Genomic DNA, 25,689 nt, shown 5'->3' on the forward strand with positions numbered 1-25,689 from the left:
ACTGAACACGGTGCACGGAGACAGTGTGTAACACACCGACACTCACACTGTACACGGTGCACGGAGACACTGTGGAACACACAGACACTCACACTGTCGACGGAGACAGTATGGAACACACCGACACTCACACCGTACACAGAGACAGTGTCTAACACACCGACACTCACACTGTACACAGAGACAGTGTCTAACACATCGACACTCACACTGTATACGGAGACAGTGTGGAACACACCGACACTCACACTGTACACGGAGACAGTGTGGAACACACCGACACTCACACCGTACACAGAGAAAGTATGGAACACACCGACACTCACACTGTATACGGAGACAGTGTGGAACACACCGACACTCACACTGTACACGGTGCACGGAGACAGTGTGGAACACACCGACACTCACACTGTACACGGTGCACGGACACAGTGTGGAACACACCGACACTCACCCTGTACACGGTGCACGGAGACAGTGTGGAACACACCGACACTCTCGCTGTACACGGAGACAGTGTGGAACACACCGACACTCACACTGTACACGGAGACAGTGTGGAACACACCGACACTCACACTGTACACGGAGACAGTGTGGAACACACCGACACTCACACTGTACACGGAGACAGTGTGGAACACACCGACACTCACACTGTACAAGGTGCAAGAATACAGTGTGGAACACACCGACACTCGCACTGTACACGGAGACAGTGTGGAACACACCGACACTCACACTGTACAAGGTGCAAGAATACAGTGTGGAACACACCGACACTCGCACTGTACACGGAGACAGCGCGGAACACACCGACACTCACACTGTGCAAGATGCAAGAATACAGTGTGGAACACACCGACACTCGCACTGTACACGGAGACAGTGTGTAACACACCGACACTCACACTGTACACGGTGCACGGAGACAGTGTGGAACGCACCGACACTCACACTGTACACGGAGACAGTGTGGAACACACCGACACTCACACTGTACACGGAGACAGTGTGGAACACACCGACACTCACACAATACACTGTACATGGAGACAGTGTGGAACACACCGACACTCACACTGTATACGGTGCACGGAGACAGCGTGGAACACAGCGACACTCACACTGTATACGGAGACAGTATGGAACACAGCGACACTCACACTGTACACGGAGACAGTGTCGAACACACCGACACACTCACTGTACACAGAGACAGTGTGGAACACACCGACACTCACACTGTACACAGAGACAGTGTGGAACACACCGACACTCACACTGTACACAGTGCATGGAGACAGTGTGGAACACACCGACACTCACACCGTACACGTAGACAGTGTGTAACACAGCGACACTCACACTGTACGCGGAGACAGTGTGTAACACACCAACACTCACACTGTACACAGAGACAGTGTGGAACACACCGACACTCACACTGTACACGGTGCACGGAGACAGTGTGGAACACACAGACACTCACACTGCACACGGTGCACGGAGACAGCGTGGAACACAGCGACACTCACACTGTACACAGAGACAGTGTGGAACACACCGACACTCACACTGTACACAGAGACAGTGTGGAACACACCGACACTCTCACTGTACACGGAGACAGTGTGGAACACACCGACACTCTCACTGTACACGGTGCACCGAGACAGTGTGGAACACACCGACACTCACACTGTACATGGAGACAGTGTGTAACACACCAACACTCACACTGTACACGGTGCATGGAGACAGTGTGTAACACACCGACTGTACAGGGAGACAGCGTGCAACACACCGACACTCTCACTGTACACGGTGCACGGAGACAGTGTGGAACACACCGACACTCACACTGTACACGGAGACAGTGCGTAACACCCCGACACTCACACTGTACATTGTACAGGGAGACAGTGTGGAACACAGCGACTCTCACACTGTACACGGTGCATGGAGACAGTGTGTAACACACCGACTGTACAGGGAGACAGCGTGCAACACACCGACACTCTCACTGTACACGGTGCACGGAGACAGTGTGGAACACACCGACACTCACACTGTACACGGAGACAGTGCGTAACACCCCGACACTCACACTGTACATTGTACAGGGAGACAGTGTGGAACACAGCGACTCTCACACTGTACATGATGCACGGAGACAGTGTGTAACACACCGACACTCTCACTGTGCACGGTGCACGGAGAGAGTGTGGAACACACCGACACTCACACTGTACATGATGCACGGAGACAGTGTGTAACACACCGACACTCTCACTGTGCACGGTGCACGGAGACAGTGTGGAACACACCGACACTCACACTGTACACGGAGACAGTGCGTAACACCCCGACACTCACACTGTACATTGTACAGGGAGACAGTGTGGAACACAGCGACTCTCACACTGTACATGATGCACGGAGACAGTGTGTAACACACCGACACTCTCACTGTGCACGGTGCACGGAGACAGTGTGGAACACACCGACACTCACACTGTACACGGAGACAGTGCGTAACACCCCGACACTCACACTGTACATTGTACAGGGAGACAGTGTGGAACACAGCGACACTCACACTGTACACGGTGCATGGAGACAGTGTGGAACACACCGACACTCACAATGTACACTGTGCATGGAGACAGTGTGGAGCACACCAACACTCTCACTGTACACGGAGACAGTGTGGAACATACCGACACTCACACTGTACACGGAGACAGCGTGGAACACACCGACACTCACACAATACACGGTGCACAGAGACAGTGTGGAACACAGCGACACTCACACTGTACACGGCGCATAGAAACAGTGTGGAACACACCGACACTCACACAGTACACTGTACGCGGAGACAGTGTGGAACACACCGACACTCACCCTGTACACGGTGCACGGAGACAGTGTGTAACACACCGACACTCACCCTGTACACGGTGCACGGAGACAGTGTGGAACACACCGACACTCACACTGTACACGGTACACGGAGACAGTGTGGAACACACCGACACTCACTGTACACAGAGACAGTGTGGAACACACCGACACTCACACTGTACACGGTGCACGGAGACAGCGTGGAACACACCGACACTCACACTGTACACGGTGCACGGAGACAGTGTGTAACACCCCGACACTCACACTGTACACGGTGCACGGAGACAGTGTGTAACACACCGACACTCACACTGTACACGGTGCACGGAGACACTGTGGAACACACAGACACTCACACTGTATACGGAGACAGTATGGAACACACCGACACTCACACCGTACACAGAGACAGTGTCTAACACATCGACACTCACACTGTATACGGAGACAGTGTGGAACACACCGACACTCACACTGTATACGGAGACAGTGTGGAACACACCGACACTCACACCGTACACAGAGACAGTATGGAACACACCGACACTCACACTGTATACGGAGACAGTGTGGAACACACCGACACTCACACTGTACACGGTGCACGGAGACAGTGTGGAACACACCGACACTCACACTGTACACGGTGCACGGACACAGTGTGGAACACACCGACACTCACCCTGTACACGGTGCACGGAGACAGTGTGGAACACAGCGACAATCACACTGTGCACGGTGCACGGAGACAGCGTGGAACACAGCGACACACTCACTGTATACGGAGACAGTATGGAACACACCGACACTCACACTGTACACGGAGACAGTGTGGAAGACACCGACACTCACACTGTACACGGTGCACGGAGATAGTGTGGAACACACCGACACTCACACTGTACACAGAGACAGTGTGGAAGACACCGACACTCACACTGTACACGGTGCACGGAGATAGTGTGGAACACACCGACACTCTCACTGTACACAGAGCCAGTGTGGAACACACCGACACTCACACTGTACACGGTGCACGGAGACAGTGTGGAACACACCGACACTCACACTGTACACGGCGACAGTGTGGAACACACCGACACTCTCACTGTACACGGAGACAGTGTGTAACACACCGACACTCACACTGTACACGGAGACAGTGTGGAACACATCGACACTCACACTGTACACGGAGACAGTGTGGAACACACCGAAACTCACACTGTATACGGAGACAGTGTGCAACACACCGACACTCACACTGTACACGGTGCACGGAGACAGTGTGGAACACACAGACACTCACACTGTACACGGTGCACGGAGACAGTGTGGAACACACCGACACTCACACTGTACACGGTGCACGGAGACAGTGTGGAACACACCGACACTCACACTGTACACGGTGCACGGAGACAGTGTGGAACACACCGACACTCACACTGTACACGGTGCACGGAGACAGTGTGTAACACACCGACACTCACCCTGTACACGGTGCACGGAGACAGTGTGGAACACACCGACACTCACACTGTACACGGTACACGGAGACAGTGTGGAACACACCGACACTCACTGTACACGGAGACAGTGTGGAACACACCGACACTCACACTGTACACGGTGCACGGAGACAGTGTGGAACACACCGACACTCACACTGTACACGGTGCACGGAGACAGTGTGTAACACACCGACACTCACACTGTACACGGTGCACGGAGACAGTGTGTAACACACCGACACTCACACTGTACACGGTGCACGGAGACACTGTGAAACACACCGACACTCACACTGTATACGGTGCACGGAGACAGTGTGTAACACACCGACACTCACACTGTACACGGTGCCCAGAGACAGTGTGGAACACACCGACACTCACACTGTACACGGTGCACGGAGACAGCGTGGAACACAGCGACACACTCACTGTATACGGAGACAGTATGGAACACACCGACACTCACACTGTACACGGAGACAGTGTGGAACACACCGACACTCACACTGTACATTGAACAGGGAGACAGTGTGGAACACACCGACACTCACACTGTACACAGACAGTGTGGAACACACCGACACTCACACTGTACACAGAGACAGTGTGGAAGACACCGACACTCACACTGTACACGGTGCACGGAGATAGTGTGGAACACACCGACACTCACACTGTACACAGAGACAGTGTGGAACACACCGACACTCACACTGTACACGGTGCACGGAGACAGTGTGGAACACACCGACACTCTCACTGTACACGGAGACAGTGTGTAACACACCGACACTCACACTGTACACGGAGACAGTGTGGAACACACCGACACTCACACTGTACACGGTGCACGGAGACAGTGTGGAACACACCGACACTCACACTGTACACGGTGCACGGAGACAGTGTGGAACACACCGACACTCACCCTGTACACGGTGCACGGAGACAGTGTGGAACACACCGACACTCTCGCTGTACACGGAGACAGTGTGGAACACACCGACACTCACACTGTACACGGAGACAGTGTGGAACACACCGACACTCACATTGTACACGGAGACAGTGTGGAACACACCGACACTCACACTGTACACGGAGACAGTGTGGAACACACCGACACTCACATTGTACAAGGTGCAAGAATACAGTGTGGAACACACCGACACTCGCACTGTACACGGAGACAGTGTGGAACACACCGACACTCACACTGTACAAGGTGCAAGAATACAGTGTGGAACACACCGACACTCGCACTGTACACGGAGACAGCGCGGAACACACCGACACTCACACTGTGCAAGGTGCAAGAATACAGTGTGGAACACACCGACACTCGCACTGTACACGGAGACAGTGTGTAACACACCGACACTCACACAATACACTGTACACGGAGACAGTGTGGAACACACCGACACTCACACTGTATACGGAGACAGTGTGGAACACACCGACACTCACACAATACACTGTACACGGAGACAGTGTGGAACACACCGACACTCACACTGTATACGGTGCACGGAGACAGCGTGGAACACAGCGACACTCACACTGTATACGGAGACAGTATGGAACACACCGACACTCACACTGTACACGGAGACAGTGTGGAACACACCGACACACTCACTGTACACAGAGACAGTGTGGAACACACCGACACTCACACTGTACGCGGAGACAGTGTGTAACACACCGACACTCACACTGTACACGGTGCACGGAGACAGGGTGGAACACACAGACACTCACACTGCACACGGTGCACGGAGACAGCGTGGAACACAGCGACACTCACACTGTACACAGAGGCAGTGTGGAACACACCGACACTCACACTGTACACAGAGACAGTGTGGAACACACCGACACTCTCACTGTACACGGAGACAGTGTGGAACACACCGACACTCTCACTGTACACGGTGCACCGAGACAGTGTGGAACACACCGACACTCACACTGTACATGGAGACAGTGTGTAACACACCAACACTCACACTGTACACGGTGCATGGAGACAGTGTGTAACACACCGACACACTGACTGTACAGGGAGGCAGCGTGCAACACATCGACAATCTCACTGTACACGGTGCACGGAGACAGTGTGGAACACACCGACACACTCACTGTACACGGAGACAGTGTGGAACACACCGACCCTCACACTGTACATGATGCACGGAGACAGTGTGTAACACACCGACACTCTCACTGTGCACGGTGCACGGAGACAGTGTGGAACACACCGACACTCACACTGTACACGGAGACAGTGCGTAACACCCCGACACTCACACTGTACATTGTACAGGGAGACAGTGTGGAACACAGCGACACTCACACTGTACATGGTGCATGGAGACAGTGTGGAACACACCGACACTCACAATGTACACTGTGCATGGAGACAGTGTGGAACACACCGACACTCTCACTGTACACGGAGACAGTGTGGAACATACCGACACTCACACTGTACACGGAGACAGTGTGGAACACACCGACACTCACACTGTACATGGTGCACGGAGACAGTGTGTAACACAACGGCACTCTCACTGTGCACGGAGACAGTGTGGAACACACCGACACTCACACAATACACGGTGCACGGAGACAGTGTGTAGCTCACCGACACTCACACTGTACACGGAGACAGCGTGGAACACACCGACACTCACACAATACACGGTGCACAGAGACAGTGTGGAACACAGCGACACTCACACTGTACATGGAGACAGTGTGTAACACACCAACACTCACACTGTACACGGTGCATGGAGACAGTGTGTAACACACCGACACACTGACTGTACAGGGAGGCAGCGTGCAACACATCGACAATCTCACTGTACACGGTGCACGGAGACAGTGTGGAACACACCGACACACTCACTGTACACGGAGACAGTGTGGAACACACCGACCCTCACACTGTACATGATGCACGGAGACAGTGTGTAACACACCGACACTCTCACTGTGCACGGTGCACGGAGACAGTGTGGAACACACCGACACTCACACTGTACACGGAGACAGTGCGTAACACCCCGACACTCACACTGTACATTGTACAGGGAGACAGTGTGGAACACAGCGACACTCACACTGTACACGGCGCATAGAAACAGTGTGGAACACACCGACACTCACACTGTACACGGTGCACGGAGACAGTGTGGAACACACCGACACTCACAGTGTACACGGTGCACGGAGACAGTGTGTAACACACCGACACTCACACTGTACACGGTGCACGGAGACACTGTGGAACACACAGACACTCACACTGTATACGGAGACAGTATGGAACACACCGACACTCACACCGTACACAGAGACAGTGTCTAACACACCGACACTCACACTGTACACAGAGACAGTGTCTAACACATCGACACTCACACTGTATACGGAGACAGTGTGGAACACACCGACACTCACACTGTATACGGAGACAGTGTGGAACACACCGACACTCACACCGTACACAGAGACAGTGTGGAACACACCAACACTCACACCGTACACAGAGACAGTATGGAACACACCGACACTCACACTGTATACGGAGACAGTGTGGAACACACCGACACTCACACTGTACACGGTGCACGGAGACAGTGTGGAACACACCGACACTCACACTGTACACGGTGCACGGAGACAGTGTGGAACACACCGACACTCACCCTGTACACGGTGCACGGAGACAGTGTGGAACACACCGACACTCTCGCTGTACACGGAGACAGTGTGGAACACACCGACACTCACACTGTACAAGGTGCATGGAGACAGCGCGGAACACACCGACACTCACACTGTGCAAGATGCAAGAATACAGTGTGGAACACACCGACACTCGCACTGTACACGGTGACAGTGTGTAACACACCGACACTCACACTGTACACGGTGCACGGAGACAGTGTGGAACGCACCGACACTCACACTGTACACGGAGACAGTGTGGAACACACCGACACTCACACTGTACACGGAGACAGTGTGGAACACACCGACACTCACACTGCACACAGTGCATGGAGGCAGTGTGGAACACACCGACACTCACACCGTACACGGAGACAGTGTGTAACACAGCGACACTCACACTGTACACGGTGCACGGAGACAGTGTGGAACACACCGACACTCACGCTGTACACGGTGCACGGAGACAGTGTGGAACACACCGACACTCACACTGTACACGGAGACAGTGTGTAACACACCGACACTCACACTGTACACGGTGCACGGAGACAGCGTGGAACACAGCGACACTCACACTGTATACGGAGACAGTATGGAACACACCGACACTCACACTGTATACAGTGCACGGAGACAGCGTGGAACACAGCGACACTCGCACTGTATACGGAGACAGTATGGAACACACCGACACTCACACTGTACACGGAGACAGTGTGGAACACACCGACACACTCACTGTACACAGAGACAGTGTGGAACACACCGACACTCACACTGTACACAGAGACAGTGTGGAACACACCGACACTCGCACCGTACACAGAGACAGTATGGAACACACCGACACTCACACTGTATACGGAGACAGTGTGGAACACACCGACACTCACACTGTACACGGTGCACGGAGACAGTGTGGAACACACCGACACTCACACTGTACACGGTGCACGGAGACAGTGTGGAACACACCGACACTCACCCTGTACACGGTGCACGGAGACAGTGTGGAACACACCGACACTCTCGCTGTACACGGAGACAGTGTGGAACACACCGACACTCACACTGTACAAGGTGCATGGAGACAGCGCGGAACACACCGACACTCACACTGTGCAAGATGCAAGAATACAGTGTGGAACACACCGACACTCGCACTGTACACGGTGCACGGAGACAGTGTGGAACGCACCGACACTCACACTGTACACGGAGACAGTGTGGAACACACCGACACTCACACTGTACACGGAGACAGTGTGGAACACACCGACACTCACACTGTACACAGTGCATGGAGGCAGTGTGGAACACACCGACACTCACACCGTACACGGAGACAGTGTGTAACACAGCGACACTCACACTGTACACGGTGCACGGAGACAGTGTGGAACACACCGACACTCACGCTGTACACGGTGCACGGAGACAGTGTGGAACACACCGACACTCACACTGTACACGGAGACAGTGTGTAACACACCGACACTCACACTGTACACGGTGCACGGAGACAGGGTGGAACACAGCGACACTCACACTGTATACGGAGACAGTATGGAACACACCGACACTCACACTGTACACGGTGCACGGAGACAGCGTGGAACACAGCGACACTCACACTGTATACGGAGACAGTATGGAACACACCGACACTCACACTGTATACGGTGCACGGAGACAGCGTGGAACACAGCGACACTCGCACTGTATACGGAGACAGTATGGAACACACCGACACTCACACTGTACACGGAGACAGTGTGGAACACACCGACACACTCACTGTACACAGAGACAGTGTGGAACACACCGACACTCACACTGTACACAGAGACAGTGTGGAACACACCGACACTCACACTGTACACAGTGCATGGAGACAGTGTGGAACACACCGACACTCACACCATACACGGAGACAATGTGTAACACAGCGACACTCACACTGTACACGGAGACAGTGTGTAACACACCGACACTCACACTGTACACGGTGCACGGAGACAGCGTGGAACACAGCGACACTCACACTGTACACAGAGACAGTGTGGAACACACCGACACTCACACTGTACACAGAGACAGTGTGGAACACACCGACACTCACACTGTACACGGAGACAGTGTGGAACACACCGACACTCACACTGTACACGGAGACAGTGTGGAACACACAGACGCTCACACTGCACACGGAGACAGTGTGGAACACACCGACACTCACACTGTACACAGTGCATGGAGGCAGTGTGGAACACACCGACACTCACACCGTACACGGAGACAGTGTGTAACACAGCGACACTCACACTGTACACGGTGCACGGAGACAGTGTGGAACGCACCGACACTCACACTGTACACGGTGCACGGAGACAGTGTGGAACACACCGACACTCACACTGTACACGGAGACAGTGTGGAACACACCGACACTCACACTGTACACGGTGCACGGAGACAGTGTGGAACACACCGACACTCACGCTGTACACGGTGCACGGAGACAGTGTGGAACACACCGACACTCACACTGTACACGGAGACAGTGTGTAACACACCGACACTCACACTGTACACGGTGCACGGAGACAGTGTGGAACACACAGACACTCACACTGCACACGGTGCACGGAGACAGCGTGGAACACAGTGACACTCACACTGTATAAGAAGACAGTATGGAACACACCGACACTCACACCGTACACAGAGACAGTGTGGAACACACCGACACTCACACTGTATACGGAGACAGTGTGGAACATACCGACATTCACACTGTATACGGAGACAGTGTGGAACACACCGACACTCACACTGTACACGGAGACAGTATGGAACACACCGACACTCACACTGTATACGGAGACAGTGTGGAACACACCGACACTCACACTGTACACGGTGCACGGAGGCAGTGTGGAACACACCGACACTCACACTGTACACGGTGCACAGAGACAGTATGGAACATACCGACACTCACACTGTACACAGAGACAGTGTGGAACACACCGACACTCTCACTGTACACGGTGCACGTAGAGAGTGTGGAAGACACCGACACTCACACTGTACACGGAGACAGTGTGGAACACACCGACACTCACACTGTACACGGAGACAGTGTGGAACACACCGACACTCACACTGCACACGGTGCACGGAGACAGTGTGGAACACACCGACAGTCACACTGTACACGGAGACAGTGTGGAACACACCGACACTCACACTGTACACGGTCCACGGAGACAGTGTGGAACACACCGACACTCACAATGTACACGGTGCACGGAGACAGCGTGGGACACACCGACACTCACACTGTACACGGAGACAGTGTGTAACACACCGACACTCACACTGTACACGGAGACAGTGTGGAACACACCGACACTCACACTGTACACGGAGACAGTGTGTAACACAGCGACACTCACACTGTACACGGTGCACGGAGACAGCGTGGAACACAGCGACACTCTCACTGTACACGGAGACAGTGTGGAACACACCGACACTCACACTGTACACGGAGACAGTGTGGAACATACCGACACTCACACTGTACACGGAGACAGTGTGGAACACACCGACACTCACACTGTACACGGAGACAGTGTGGAACACACCGACACTCACACTGTACACGGTGCATGGAGACAGTGTGGAACACACCGACACTCACACTGTACACGGAGACAGTGTGGAACACACCGACACTCACACTGTACACGGAGACAGCGCGGAACACACCGACACTCACACTGTACACGGAGACAGTGTGGAACACACTGACACTCACACTGTACACGGAGTCAGTGTGGAACACACCGACACTCGCACTGTACACGGAGTCAGTGTGGAACACACCGACACTCACACTTTACACGGAGACAGTGTGTTACACACCGACACTCACACTGTACACGGTGCATGGAGACAGCGTGGAACACAGCGACACACTCACTGTACACGGAGACAGTGTGGAACACACCGACACTCACACTGTACACGGAGACAGTGTGGAACACACCGACACTCACACTGTGCACGGAGACAGTGTGGAACATACCGACACTCACACTGTAGACGGAGACAGTGTGGAACACACCGACACTCACACTTTACACGGTGCACAGAGACAGTGTGGAACACACCGACACTCACACTGTACACGGTGCACGGAGACAGTGTGGAACACACCGAAACTCACACTGTACACGGTGCACGGAGACAGTGTGGAACACAGCGACACTCTCACTGTACACGGAGACAGTGTGTAACACACCGACACTCACACTGTACACGGAGACAGTGTGGAACACACCGACACTCACACTGTACACGGAGACAGTGTGTAACACAGCGACACTCACACTGTACACGGTGCACGGAGACAGCGTGGAACACAGCGACACTCTCACTGTACACGGAGACAGTGTGGAACACACCGACACTCACACTGTACACGGAGACAGTGTGGAACATACCGACACTCACACTGTACACGGAGACAGTGTGGAACACACCGACACTCACACTGTACACGGAGACAGTGTGGAACACACCGACACTCACACTGTACACGGTGCATGGAGACAGTGTGGAACACACCGACACTCACACTGTACACGGAGACAGTGTGGAACACACCGACACTCACACTGTACACGGAGACAGCGCGGAACACACCGACACTCACACTGTACACGGAGACAGTGTGGAACACACTGACACTCACACTGTACACGGAGTCAGTGTGGAACACACCGACACTCGCACTGTACACGGAGTCAGTGTGGAACACACCGACACTCACACTTTACACGGAGACAGTGTGTTACACACCGACACTCACACTGTACACGGTGCATGGAGACAGCGTGGAACACAGCGACACACTCACTGTACACGGAGACAGTGTGGAACACACCGACACTCACACTGTACACGGAGACAGTGTGGAACACACCGACACTCACACTGTGCACGGAGACAGTGTGGAACATACCGACACTCACACTGTAGACGGAGACAGTGTGGAACACACCGACACTCACACTTTACACGGTGCACAGAGACAGTGTGGAACACACCGACACTCACACTGTACACGGTGCACGGAGACAGTGTGGAACACACCGAAACTCACACTGTACACGGTGCACGGAGACAGTGTGGAACACAGCGACACTCTCACTGTACACGGAGACAGTGTGTAACACACCGACACTCACACTGTACACGGTGCACGGAGACAGTGTGGAACACACCGACACTCACACTGTACACGGTGCATGGAGACAGTGTGGAACACACCGACACTCACACTGTACACGGAGTCAGTGTGGAACACACCGACACTCACACTGTACACGGTACACGGAGACAGCGCGGAACACACCGACACTCACACTGTACACGGAGACAGTGTGGAACACACCGACACTCACACTGTACACGGAGTCAGTGTGGAACACACCGACACGCTCACTGTACACAGAGACAGTGTGGAACACACCGACACTCACACTGTGCAAGGTGCACAGAGACAGCGTGGAACACACCGACACTCACACTTTACACGGTGCACGGAGACAGTGTGTAACACACCGACACTCTCACTGTACACGGAGACAGTATGGAACACACCGACACTCACACTGTACACGGAGACAGTGTGTAACACACCGACACTCTCACTGTACACGGAGACAGTGTGGAACACACCGACACTCACACTGTACACGGAGACAGTGTGTAACACACCGACACTCACACAATACACGGTGCACGGAGACAGTGTGGAACACACCGACACTGACACTGTACATGGAGACAGTGTGTAACACACCGACACTCACCCTGTACACGGTGCACGGAGACAGTGTGGAACACACCGACACTCACACTGTACACGGAGACAGTGTGGAACACACCGACACTCACACTGTACACGGAGACAGTGTGTAACACACCGACACTCACCCTGTACACGGTGCACGGAGACAGTGTGGAACACACCGACACTCACACTGTACACGGAGACAGTGTGGAACACACCGACACTCACACTGTACACTGAGACAGTGTGGAACACACCGACACTCACACTGTACATAGTCCTCACATGTGATCTTGTTACTCACCGTTCCAGTAATTACAGATGGAGACACACTGTCCAAACTGCGTGTAACAGAAGTGGTACAGATTGGACTTCACATAATGCGGAAAAAGCCATTTCAGGTAACTGGTATCTGTCAGAGAAAAAGTGACTCAGTTACTACACTCAGGGACTGCACACACGCACGCACAGAGACACACGTACACAGACACACGCAGAGACACACACACAGGTACAGACACACGCGCAGAGGTACAGAGACACACACACAGGTACAGACACACGCGCAGAGGTCCAGAGACACACACACAGGTACAGACACACGCGCAGAGGTACAGAGACACACACACAGGTACAGACACACGCGCAGAGGTACAGAGACACACACACAGGTACAGACACACGCGCAGAGGTACAGAGACACACACACAGGTACAGACACACGCGCAGAGGTACAGAGACACACACACAGGTACAGACACACGCGCAGAGGTACAGAGACACACACACAGGTACAGACACACGCGCAGAGGTACAGAGACACACACACAGGTACAGACACACGCGCAGAGGTACAGAGACACACACACACACAGGGAGAGTCAGTCACTACTCCCGGACACACGCACACACACAGTGGCACAGAGACACACACACACAGGTATAGTCAGTCACAGTTCTCGGAGTCAAACACACACAGGTGTTAGCAGGAGAGAGTTTGGTAACTGGATAAGTCTTGTACTGTTATACTCTCCGGTCCAAGATGGAGGCCACTGAAATTCTGAACTAAAACGGACCCTTGCTACGACCGCAGATATCAGCAGTTTTAATTAGACCATTCTTGCGTAGCTAACTCCAGAGTTAGGATCTGCTTTCATTGTGCAAACAATGCTGCTAATTGGGTTGTGCCTGTTTAAACTAATTGCTAATTGTGTAGAGATAGGATGTGAAACAGATGTTCGTTGTGGGGTAATGTGTCGCTCTTTGGAGCAACAAGGAACTGAACGTAAACAGATGTCCTTAACCGCCTTGAGATAACAGAGTAACTAAGGCAGGACTGGATGTACAGTATCCTCACACAGATAACCATGAATGAATTAGCAAGCGTTAGCGACACGATAGCGGAGCCAGTCGCATTGCTTTCGAACCGATTGAGGGAGGAGGAAGTTCAGCAACAACACCTCGGTTCCCCGCTAGTGATTCATTCTTGATCTGTGCGGCGCGGTGAATAAATTCTGTGGAGTCACTGGTCACATCAGCCAGAATCAGGTGTTGTCAACAGTCCGTCACTCCAGGTTGGGACACCAGTAACGGGCCTCAGAGCCACAGGAAGAGGCAAAGGGCCACAACCTAACTCTCCTGCGCTTAGTCAGCAAAGGCAAAGGATTGATGAAAACAGGAGGAAGTAATCACTCAGAATATTAACTGTCTTGTGTCGTCCTCAGTTTCAGTTCTCTTCGCATCTTTCGTGAATTTGCGCACAAGCTGCCACTAACGGCGGTGTGATAATGACCAGATAATCATTTTTTCCAGTGATGTTGGTTCAGGGATAAATATTGGTCAGGACACTGGGGAGAACTCCCCTGCTCTTCTTCCAATAGCGCCATGCGATCTTTTACGTCCACTCGAGAGGGCAGTTGTGGTCTCGGATTAACATCTCATCAAAAGATGGCACCTCCCTCAGTCCTGCACTGGGAGCGTCAGCCTGGAAATTGTGCTCAAGTCTCTGGATTGGATCTTGAACCCACGACCTTCTGACTCAGAGGCGAGAGTGCTATCACTTGGGGTAGTTTGTGCTGTAGGCCCGTGTCCACTAGGCACTGGATTGAGACTGTGCAATTACTATTCACATAGAACAGCACGCACAGCGCACCTGGGCTCAATTTGAACGCTGCTCCGAGGAGATATCTAACCCACTGCCTCATCCAGCTCCATCATTCATTCCCACACTTCCGACTCTCAGCTCCTCATCGCACAGTGAGGGAGGAGCAGTCTGGAACTCACCTCCGTACTGTCCGAGCTGAGGGGAGGACAGGGATATCAAGGTGTCCACGTTGTGGTCTGGCATCGTGGAGAGGATACCTCGACAGACCAGGCCGCCTGAAAAAAAGAGCAGGAAACACACACTCGATTTCTTAAAGAACACTCAGCAGAAAGAGGTGTAAATGTCACTGGTTTCTGGTCTTGCAAACTCTGCAAGATCAAACTCTCACCCCAATCCTGCCAGAGCGCTGGGCTCGAGCGACAACTGTGGTGGAGGTGCTCAATATCCTTCCTAAAAACATCAAAACCTCTGCTTAAAGCTCCCACGATCTAGACCCAGCGCGGCCACCTAAAGGTTGAGTACAACTCACAACTGGCCTTTTGAGTGGGAGGTGGTGGGATGGGGGTGGAGGGAAGGCTGGAACCATCAGCTTCAGTTGGCCATTTTCAAATCAACTCCTGTTTTTTAATTAATTCACGGGATGTGGGCGTCGCTGGCCAGGCCAGCATTTATTGCCCATCCCTAATTGCCCTTGAGAAGGTGGTGGTGAGCCACCACCTTGAGCTGCTGCAGTCCGTGTGGTGAAGGTGCTCCCACAGTGCTGTTAGGGAGGGAGTTCCAGGATTTTGACCCAGCGACAATGAAGGACCGGCGATATACTTCTAAGTCAGGATGGTGTGTGACTTGGAGGGGAACTTGGAGGTGGTGGTGTTCCCGTCCTGTGAAGGAGTCAGTGCGACGGAACCCAATGCAATGCACCGTGGGATATCACTTCCTGTCCGAAAACCTTCACCAACCTCAGAACGAGTTCCCAACATAGCCCTAAGTTGTGAAATCACGGAGTGTCGCCGAGCAGATTGGGATGGAGGGAGGGGGAAGAATGAAAAACCAATGTCCGCATTGAGATGAGGCAACAGAGCGCCCGCCATTGTCAAAGGCTATGAACATCACATCCATTGACAGCAAGAGCGCGAAACGGACTCGGGGGGAAAATATCTTGCAATGGCTCGAGTGGAGTTGTGGCATCAGCAGAGGTTAAAGTCCCAAATCACGACATATTATCGCTGGGTCCAAATCCTGCAACTCCCCGCCCAACACCATCACCACACAAACTGCAGCTGTTCAAAGAGAAGGTTCAGCACCACCTTCTCAAGGGGCGACTAGGGATGGCCAATAAATGCCGGCATTGCCAGCGATGCCCACATCCCAAGAATGAATAAGCAAAAATAATTGGTGGCAAAATTGTGCGCAGGTTGGTGAAGTGACGTGGCCTGTGCAGTGGAACTGCTTTGGAGGCAGAGGTTCTCAGGTTTTTCAACACATGGTTAAATGTGGCCAGTTTCCATCACAGTTCAGGGGTCTGTGAGCTGCTCAATTTCTGCGCGGAAATAATGCGAGAAATGCGAGAAACAGCACAAGTGTGTGGGCGGTTGAACAAGGGCAGGAGAGACACATCAGTAGAACACCTTCGCCACATTGTGGAAATATATTGGCTGTTCCTTCATCGTCGCTGGGTCAAAATCCTGTGCAGTTGAGGGAAGACGCTGTGGGGACATAGTTGCAGGCATCGTAGAAACAGGAAGAGCACGACTGAAACAAATTACAAAATGTTCCTGTCCCAGCTCAATCAGTGAATTAATTTTTACATATGGCTTAAGTGTCAGTGGTGACCATGGAACTTTCCTCTATTTCTGTCACCCAGCATCGCCATCCAGCACTCCCAGAGAACGTACAGAGTAACACTCCCTCTACACTGTCCCATCCAGCACTCCCAGAGAACGTACAGAGTAAAGCTCCCTCTACACTGTCCCATCAAACACTCCCAGGGCAGGTACAGCACGGGTTAGATACTGAGTAAAGCTCCCTCTACACTGTCCCATCAAACACTCCCAAGGCAGGTACAGCATGGGTTAGATACAGAGTAAAGCTCCCTCTACACTGTCCCATCAAACACTCCCAGGGCAGGTACAGCACGGGTTAGATACAGAGTAAAGCTCCCTCTACACTGTCCCATCAAACACTCTCAGGGCAGGTACAGCACGGGTTAGATACAGAGTAAAGCTCCCTCTACACTGTCCCATCAAACACTCCCAGGGCAGGTACAGCACGGGTTAGATACAGAGTAAAGCTCCCTCTACACTGCCCCATCAAACACTCCCAGGGCAAGTACAGCATGGGTTAGATACAGAGTAAAGCTCCCTCTACACTGTCCCATCAACACTCACAGGGCAGGTACAGCACGGGTTAGATACAGAGTAAATCTCCCTCTACACTGTCCCATCAAACACTCCCAGGGCAGGTACAGCACGGGTTAGATACAGAGTAAAGCTCCCTCTTCACTGTCCCATCAAACACTCCCAGGGCAGGTACAGAGTAAAGCTCCCTCTACACTGTCCCATCCAGCACTCCCAGAGAACGTACAGAGTAAAGCTCCCTCTACACTGTCCCATCAAACACTCCCAGGGCAGATACAGCACACGTTAGATACAGAGTAACACTCCCTCTACACTGTCCCATCAAACACTCCCTGGGCAGGTACGGCATGGGTTAGATACAGAGTAAAGCTCCCTCTACACTGTCCCATCAAACATTCCCAGGGCAGGTACAGCACGGGTTAGATACAGAGTAAAGCTCCCTCTACACTGTCCCATCAAACACTCTCAGGGCAGGTACAGCACGGGTTAGATACAGAGTAAAGCTCCCTCTACACTGTCCCATCAAACACTCCCAGGGCAGGTACAGCACGGGTTAGATACAGAGTAAAGCTCCCTCTACACTGTCCCATCAAACGCTCCCAGGGCAGGTACAGCATGGGTTAGATACAGAGTAAAGCTCCCTCTACACTGTCCCATCAAACACTCCCAGGGCAGGTACAGCACGGGTTAGATACAGAGTAAAGTTCCCTCTACACTGTCCCATCAAACACTCTCAGGGCAGGTACAGCATGGGTTAGATACAGAGTAAAGCTCCCTCTACACTGTCCCATCAAACACTCCCAGGGCAGGTACAGCACGGGTTAGATACAGAGTAAAGCTCCCTCGTCACTGTCCCATCAAACACTCCCAGGGCAGGTACAGAGTAAAGCTCCCTCTACACTGTCCCATCCAGCACTCCCAGAGAACGTACAGAGTAAAGCTCCCTCTACACTGTCCCATCAAACACTCCCAGGGCAGGTACAGCACACGTTAGATACAGAGTAACACTCCCTCTACACTGTCCCATCAAACACTCCCTGGGCAGGTACAGCATGGGTTAGATACAGAGTAAAGCTCCCTCTACACTGTCCCATCAAACACTCCCAGGGCAGGTACAGCACGCATTAGATACAGAGTAAAGCTCCCTCTACACTGTCCCATCAAACACTCCCGGGGCAGGTACACCACGGGTTGGATACAGAGTAAAGCTCCCTCTACACTGTCGCATCAAGCACTCCCAGGGCAGGTACAGCACGGGTTAGATACAGAGTAAAGCTCCCTCTACAAATGTCCCATCAAACACTCCCAGGGCAGGTACAGCACGCATTAGATACAGAGTAAAGCTCCCTCTACACTGTCCCATCAAACATTCCCAGGGCAGGTACAGCACAGGTTAGATACAGAGTAAAGCTCCCTCTACACTGTCCCATCAAACACTCTCAGGGCAGGTACAGCACGGGTTAGATACAGAGTAAAGCTCCCTCTACGCTGTCCCATCAAACACTCCCAGGGCAGGTACATTATGGGTTAGATACAGAGTAAAGCTCCCTCTACACTGTCCCATCAAACACTTCCAGGGCAGGTACAGCACGGGTTAAATACCGAGTAAAGCTCTCACTACACTGTCCCATCAAACACTCCCAGGGCAGGTACAGCATGGGTTAGATGCTTATTCTGTTGTGTACCAAATGATTTTCCCTATGCACTGCCCCAGGAGAGTTCCTCCGATACTAAATTGAGACTTTCCCAATTTCCTAAACCTCAGCCTCTCGGAGAGAGAGTTGTGCTGAATTATGCACAGGCCCAGTCACAGTTTCAAAACAAATGCCTCTATTAATAAATACGGGTGAGAGAGTTGGATCTCAAACCAGCGTACTGAGCTTAAATAAAGGAGACTATGAAGGTATGAGAGTAGAATTGACTAAAGTGGTCTGGGAAAACAGATTAAAGTGTAAGACGGTACAAGAGCAGAGGTCTACATTCAAGGAGATATTTCACATCTTTCAAGATAAATATATTCCACTGAGGAAAAAGGGCAATAAAAGAAGACAGCCATCCGTGGCTTAGTAAAGTAATAAAGGATAGTATCCGACTGAAAACAAGGGCATATAAAGTAGCCAAATCTAGTGGGAGGATAGAAGATTGAGAAGCATTTAAAAGCCAGCAAACAATAACTAAAAGATTAATTAAGAAAGGGAATATAGATTATGAAAGTAAACTAGCAAAAAATATAAAAACAGATAGCAAGAGTTTCTACAGCTATATAAAAAGAAAAAGGGTGGCTAAAGTGAACGTTGGTCCCTTAGGAGGATGGGACCTGGAAACTAGTGGTGGGGAACATGGAGATGGCAAAGACGCTGAACAAATATTTTGTATCAGTCTTTACAGTAGAGGACACTAAAAATATCCCAACACTGGACAAACAGGGGGCAATGGTGGGGGGAGGAGCTAAACACGATTAAAATCACTAAGGAGATGGTACTTGGTAAAATAATGGGACTTAAGGCGGATAAATCCCCCGGACCTGATGGCCTACATCCTAGGGTCTTGAGAGAAGTGGCAGTAGGGATTGTGGATGCATTGGTGATTATTTTCCAAAACTCCCTGGACTCAGGAAAGGTCCCGGCAGATTGGAAAACTGCTAATGTAACACCCTTATTTAAGAAGGGAAGTCGACAAAAAGCTGGAAACTATAGACCAGTTAGCCTAACATCTGTGGTTGGCAAAATGTTGGAGTCCATTATTAAGGAAACAGTAACAGAGCATTTGGATAAACATAATTTAATAGGACAGAGTCAGCATGGTTTTATGAAGGGGAAGTCATGTTTGACAAATTTGCTCGAATTCTTTGAGGACATAACATACAGGGTGGATAAAGGGGAACCAGTGGATGTAGTGTATTTGGACTTCCAAAAGGCATTTGACAAGGTTCCACACAAAAGATTACCGATCAAGATAAAAAAATCACGGGATTGGGGGTCATATACTGGCATGGGTGGAAGATTGGCTATCTGACAGAAAACAAAGAGTTGGGATAAATGGTTCGTTCTCAGGATGGCAATCAGTAACTAGTGGTGTTCCGCAGGGACCCCAACTCTTTACAATCTATATTAACGATTTGGAGGAAGGGACCGAGTGCAACGTATCCAAGTTTGCTGACGATACAAAGATGGGAGGGAAAGCAGTGAGTGAGAAGGACATAAAAAACCTGCAAAAGGACATAGACAGGCTAAGTGAGTGGGCAGAGATTTGGCAGATGGAATATAATAATGGAAAGTGTGAGGTTATACACTTTGGCAGAAAAAATCAAAGAGCAAATTATTATCTAAATGGAGAGAAACTGCAAAGTGCTACATTACAAAGGGATCTGGGGGTCCTGGTGCATGAAACACAAAAAGTTAGTATGCAGGTGTAGCAGGTGATCAGGAAGGCCAATGGAATCTTGGCTTTTATTGCAAGGGGGATGGAGTATAAAAACAGGGAGGTCTTGCTGCAGTTATACAGGGTATTGGTGAGGCCACACCTGGAATACTGCGTGCAGTTTTGGTTTCCATATTTAAGAAAAGATATACTTGCTCTCCAGGCGGTTCAGAGAAGGTTCACTTGGTTGATTCCAGAGATGAGGGGGTTGACGTATGAGGAAAGGTTGAGTAGGTTGGGCCTCTACCATTGGAGTTCAGAAGAATGAGAGGTGATCTTATCGAAACATATAAGATTGTGAGGGGTCTTGATCGGGTGGATGCAGTGAGGATGTTTCCACTGATGGGTGAGACTAGAACTAGGGGGCATAATCTTAGAATAAGGGGCTGCCCTTTCAAAACTGAGATGAGGAGAAACTTCTTCACTCAGAGGGTAGTAAATCTATGGAATTTGCTACCCCAGAGAGCTGTGGAAGCTGCAAAATTAAATAAATTTAAAACAGAGATAGACAGTTTCTTCGCAGACAAGGGAATTAGGGGTTACGGGGAGAGGGCAGGGAAGTGGCTAGATTCGGATCAGCCATGATCCTATTGAATGGCGGAGCAGGCCCGAGGGGCCGTATGACCTACTCCTGCTCCTACTTCTTATGTTCTTATTGACACCACTGTGTCAGCCAATGACTTGGAGGTGGGGCGGGACTTGTGATTTTAATTTACCGAGCTCATGACCAAAACTACAGCAAAGAGAGTCTCCCGGCTACAGCAGGGCGATTTCCCCAGTGAAATGCAATGAGTGGAGGATAGTTACATCATACAAATGATGTGCGTAAAATCAATCCCAGTCACTTACAGCAGTGCGGTCTCCAGGCGTGATTGACGGGAGAAATACCCAATCATCCCCATTCTGGCCGGGACTTAGAAACAGAGAAAATAGGAGCAGGAGTAGACCATTCGGCTCCTCGAGCCTGTTCCGCCATTTAATGAGATCATGGCTGATCATCCAAATTCAGTACTCTGTGACATGAATCAGTCATTCATGAAAGAAAGACTTATGAAATAATACTGAGCAGCCTGCGGGTGGCGATGGCCAGGGAGAGTATAAATACTCGGGTACGGGCCCAGCTTGCGCAGGACATTCTGAACAGAAACTAGTGAAGGACACAACTAGACCGCCATGTTGTAAAACAGTTGATTAAAGCTTTGTTTAACGCTTAGACCAAGTGCCTAGTAGTTTTCTTACGTCACTCTGTCCCTGCTTTCTCCCCATATCCCTTGATCCCTTTAGCCTAAGAAATATATATACCACTGCCTTCTGTGGTAGAGAATTCCACAGGTTCACCACTCTCTGGGTGAAGAAATTCCTCCTCAACTCTGTCCTAAATGGCTTACCCCTTATCCTTAGACTGTGACCCCTGGTTCTGGACTCCCCCGCCATCGGGAACATCCTTCCGGCATCTAGTCTGTCTAGTCCTGTCAGAATTTTATAAGTTTCAATGAGATCCCCTCTCATTCTTCTAAACTCTAGCGAATATAAGCCTAATCGACCCAATCTCTCCTCATACGTCATTCCTGCCATCCCAGGTATCAGTCTGGTGAATCTGACTTGAGAGGTCAGTATGTGCAGCCTAATAAGTAACAGCCACACCTGCCTTAAATCTTCACGGTTAAAACGTTTTTGAAATGTATTTTTCAATCACTCTGTAAGCGCTCCCACGACAACCCCCACCACCCATTTGGGCCATACCTTGCGAGTAACATATCATATGCACCCCGTCCGCTGCATTTTGCATGATGGGGTAGATGGCCTCTTTGAATCCATCCACCTGACTCCACAGGGACTTCAGGCTGTGTGTGCGATCGAACAGGTCGATGATTGTCACGTTGGTGCCTGGATGTGTCTGCAGAGACAGAAAAGTGGACACCTCCATTGATAAGTTCTCGGTTTCCTCATGCGGCAATTTCTTTCAAAACAATTTCAAATCAGAAGTTTTATTGCTCACTGGAAAAAAAATACAACTTTGCGTTTATGCAACACTGTTCAAGTCCTCAGGACGTCACAAAGCACTTGACGGCCAATGAATAACTTCTGAAGTGCAGCGATCGTTATGCAGGCAAGTGCAGCGGCCAATCTGGTGGACAAGACTCCCTGATTCTACAATTCAACTGAACTACACAGATGCCAAGAACAAAGTTTCTCTCAACAGTAGCAGCTGCAAACTGTACGCTGTGGTGACCTGGACTATATGCTTTTATAAAATATTGGTTAGGCCCTCAGCTGGAGGATTGTGTTCAATTGTGGGCACCACACTTTAGGAAGGATGTCAAGGCCTTGGAGATGGTGCAGAAGGGATTTACTAAAATAGAAGATAGGAGCAGGAGGCGGCCATTCGGCCCCTCGAGCCTGTTACACCATTTAATGAGATCATGGCTGATCATCCAAATTAAGTACCCTGTCCCTGCTTTCTCCCCATATCCCTTGATCCCTTTAGCCTTAAGAAATATATCGAACTCCTTCTTGAAAATATTTAATGAATTGGCCTCAATTGCCTTGTGTGGTAGAGAATTCCACAGGTTCACCGCTCTCTGGGTGAAGAAATTCCTCCTCATCTCAGTCCTAAATGGCTTACCCCTTATCCTTAGACTGTGACCCCTGGTTCTGGACTCCCCCGCCATCAGGAACATCCTTCCTGCATCTAGTCTGTCTAGTCCTGTTAGAATTTTATAAGTTTCAATGAGATCCCCTCTCATTCATCTAAATTCTAGCGAATATAAGCCTAATCAACTGATGCGCTATCAATTACTCAAAAGACTGAGGTTAAGCGAGTAACTAACAGGCTTTTAATAACAAGAGAATGAAGGTGTGCCTCGAGTGGTCGACCAGTCCAGAATACAGAGGGACTGTGGAGCAGTCACCTTTATACCTGGACTCGTGGGAGGAGTCAGCCGAGGCATGTACAGACATGTACACAGTGGAATACAAACAGTGGTTTACCACATTCACCCCTTGTTTAAAAATGAGTCCGGTGGGGTGAAGTGTATTAAAAGTTAGTGTATTGGAGTCTCTCCGGAGGTCTTGTCTGCCGCTGTGATCGGCGTGGTGACGGCAGGGGTAGTGAAGCTTCCAGCGTCGAGTCCCGCGTAGGCTGGGGCACTGGTGTGTAGTCCTCGTGGGTGTCGAGCGGGTCGCGGGGCCCAGGCGTGCCATCTGCTGGGGTTGGATATTGGATCGTGGGGGGGGGGGGTGGTAGTGGGTAGTGGGTTACTGGGGCCCCCGAGGGTGCGAGGTCTCGTATGGAGACTGTGTCCTCCCGCCCGTCCGGGTACGCAATGTAAGCATACTGGGGGTTGGCGTGGAGGAGGTCGACCCTCTCGACCAGGGGGTCCGTTTTATGGGTCCTCACGTGTCTTCTCAGTAGGACCGGCCCTGGGGACGTCAGCCATGGCGGTAGCGATGTCCCCGATGTGGACTTCCTTGGGAAGACAAACATTTTCTCATGAGGGGTGGCATTAGTGGCAGTGCAGAGCAGTGACCGAATAGAGTGGAGCGCATCGGGGAGCACATCCTGCCAGCGGGAGGTCGGAAGGCCCCTAGACTTTAAGGCTAGCAGGGCGGCCTTCCAAACTGTCGCATTCTCTCTTTCCACCTGTCCGTTCCCCCGGGGGTTGTAACTGGTGGTCCTGCTTGTGGCAATACCCCTAGCGAGCAGGTACTGGCGGAGTTCGTCGCTCGTCGCTCATAAACGATGAGCCCCGGTCGCTATGG

The 25,689-nt window shown here is 51.4% G+C and overlaps 1 protein-coding gene across 1 annotated transcript in view; it reads right to left on the reverse strand.

Moving 5' to 3' along the window:
- The window catches only part of ppt2b (palmitoyl-protein thioesterase 2b), a 154,215-nt gene that overhangs the window by 99,904 nt on the left and 28,622 nt on the right, over positions 1-25,689 (reverse strand). The window contains exons 2-4 of the mRNA XM_085975120.1: positions 23,671-23,824; positions 16,333-16,428; positions 14,354-14,461 (exon numbers count right to left, since the gene is read on the reverse strand). Coding sequence (XP_085831246.1) covers positions 14,354-14,461; positions 16,333-16,428; positions 23,671-23,824 — 358 coding nt within the window. The remainder of the gene's footprint in view (positions 1-14,353; positions 14,462-16,332; positions 16,429-23,670; positions 23,825-25,689) is intronic.

The sequence above is a fragment of the Somniosus microcephalus genome, unplaced genomic scaffold (assembly GCF_052327205.1).
Source record: "Somniosus microcephalus isolate GS21.2 unplaced genomic scaffold, FLI_Smic_1.0 unresolved_chr1, whole genome shotgun sequence".
In the NCBI taxonomy this organism is placed as follows: domain Eukaryota; kingdom Metazoa; phylum Chordata; class Chondrichthyes; order Squaliformes; family Somniosidae; genus Somniosus; species Somniosus microcephalus.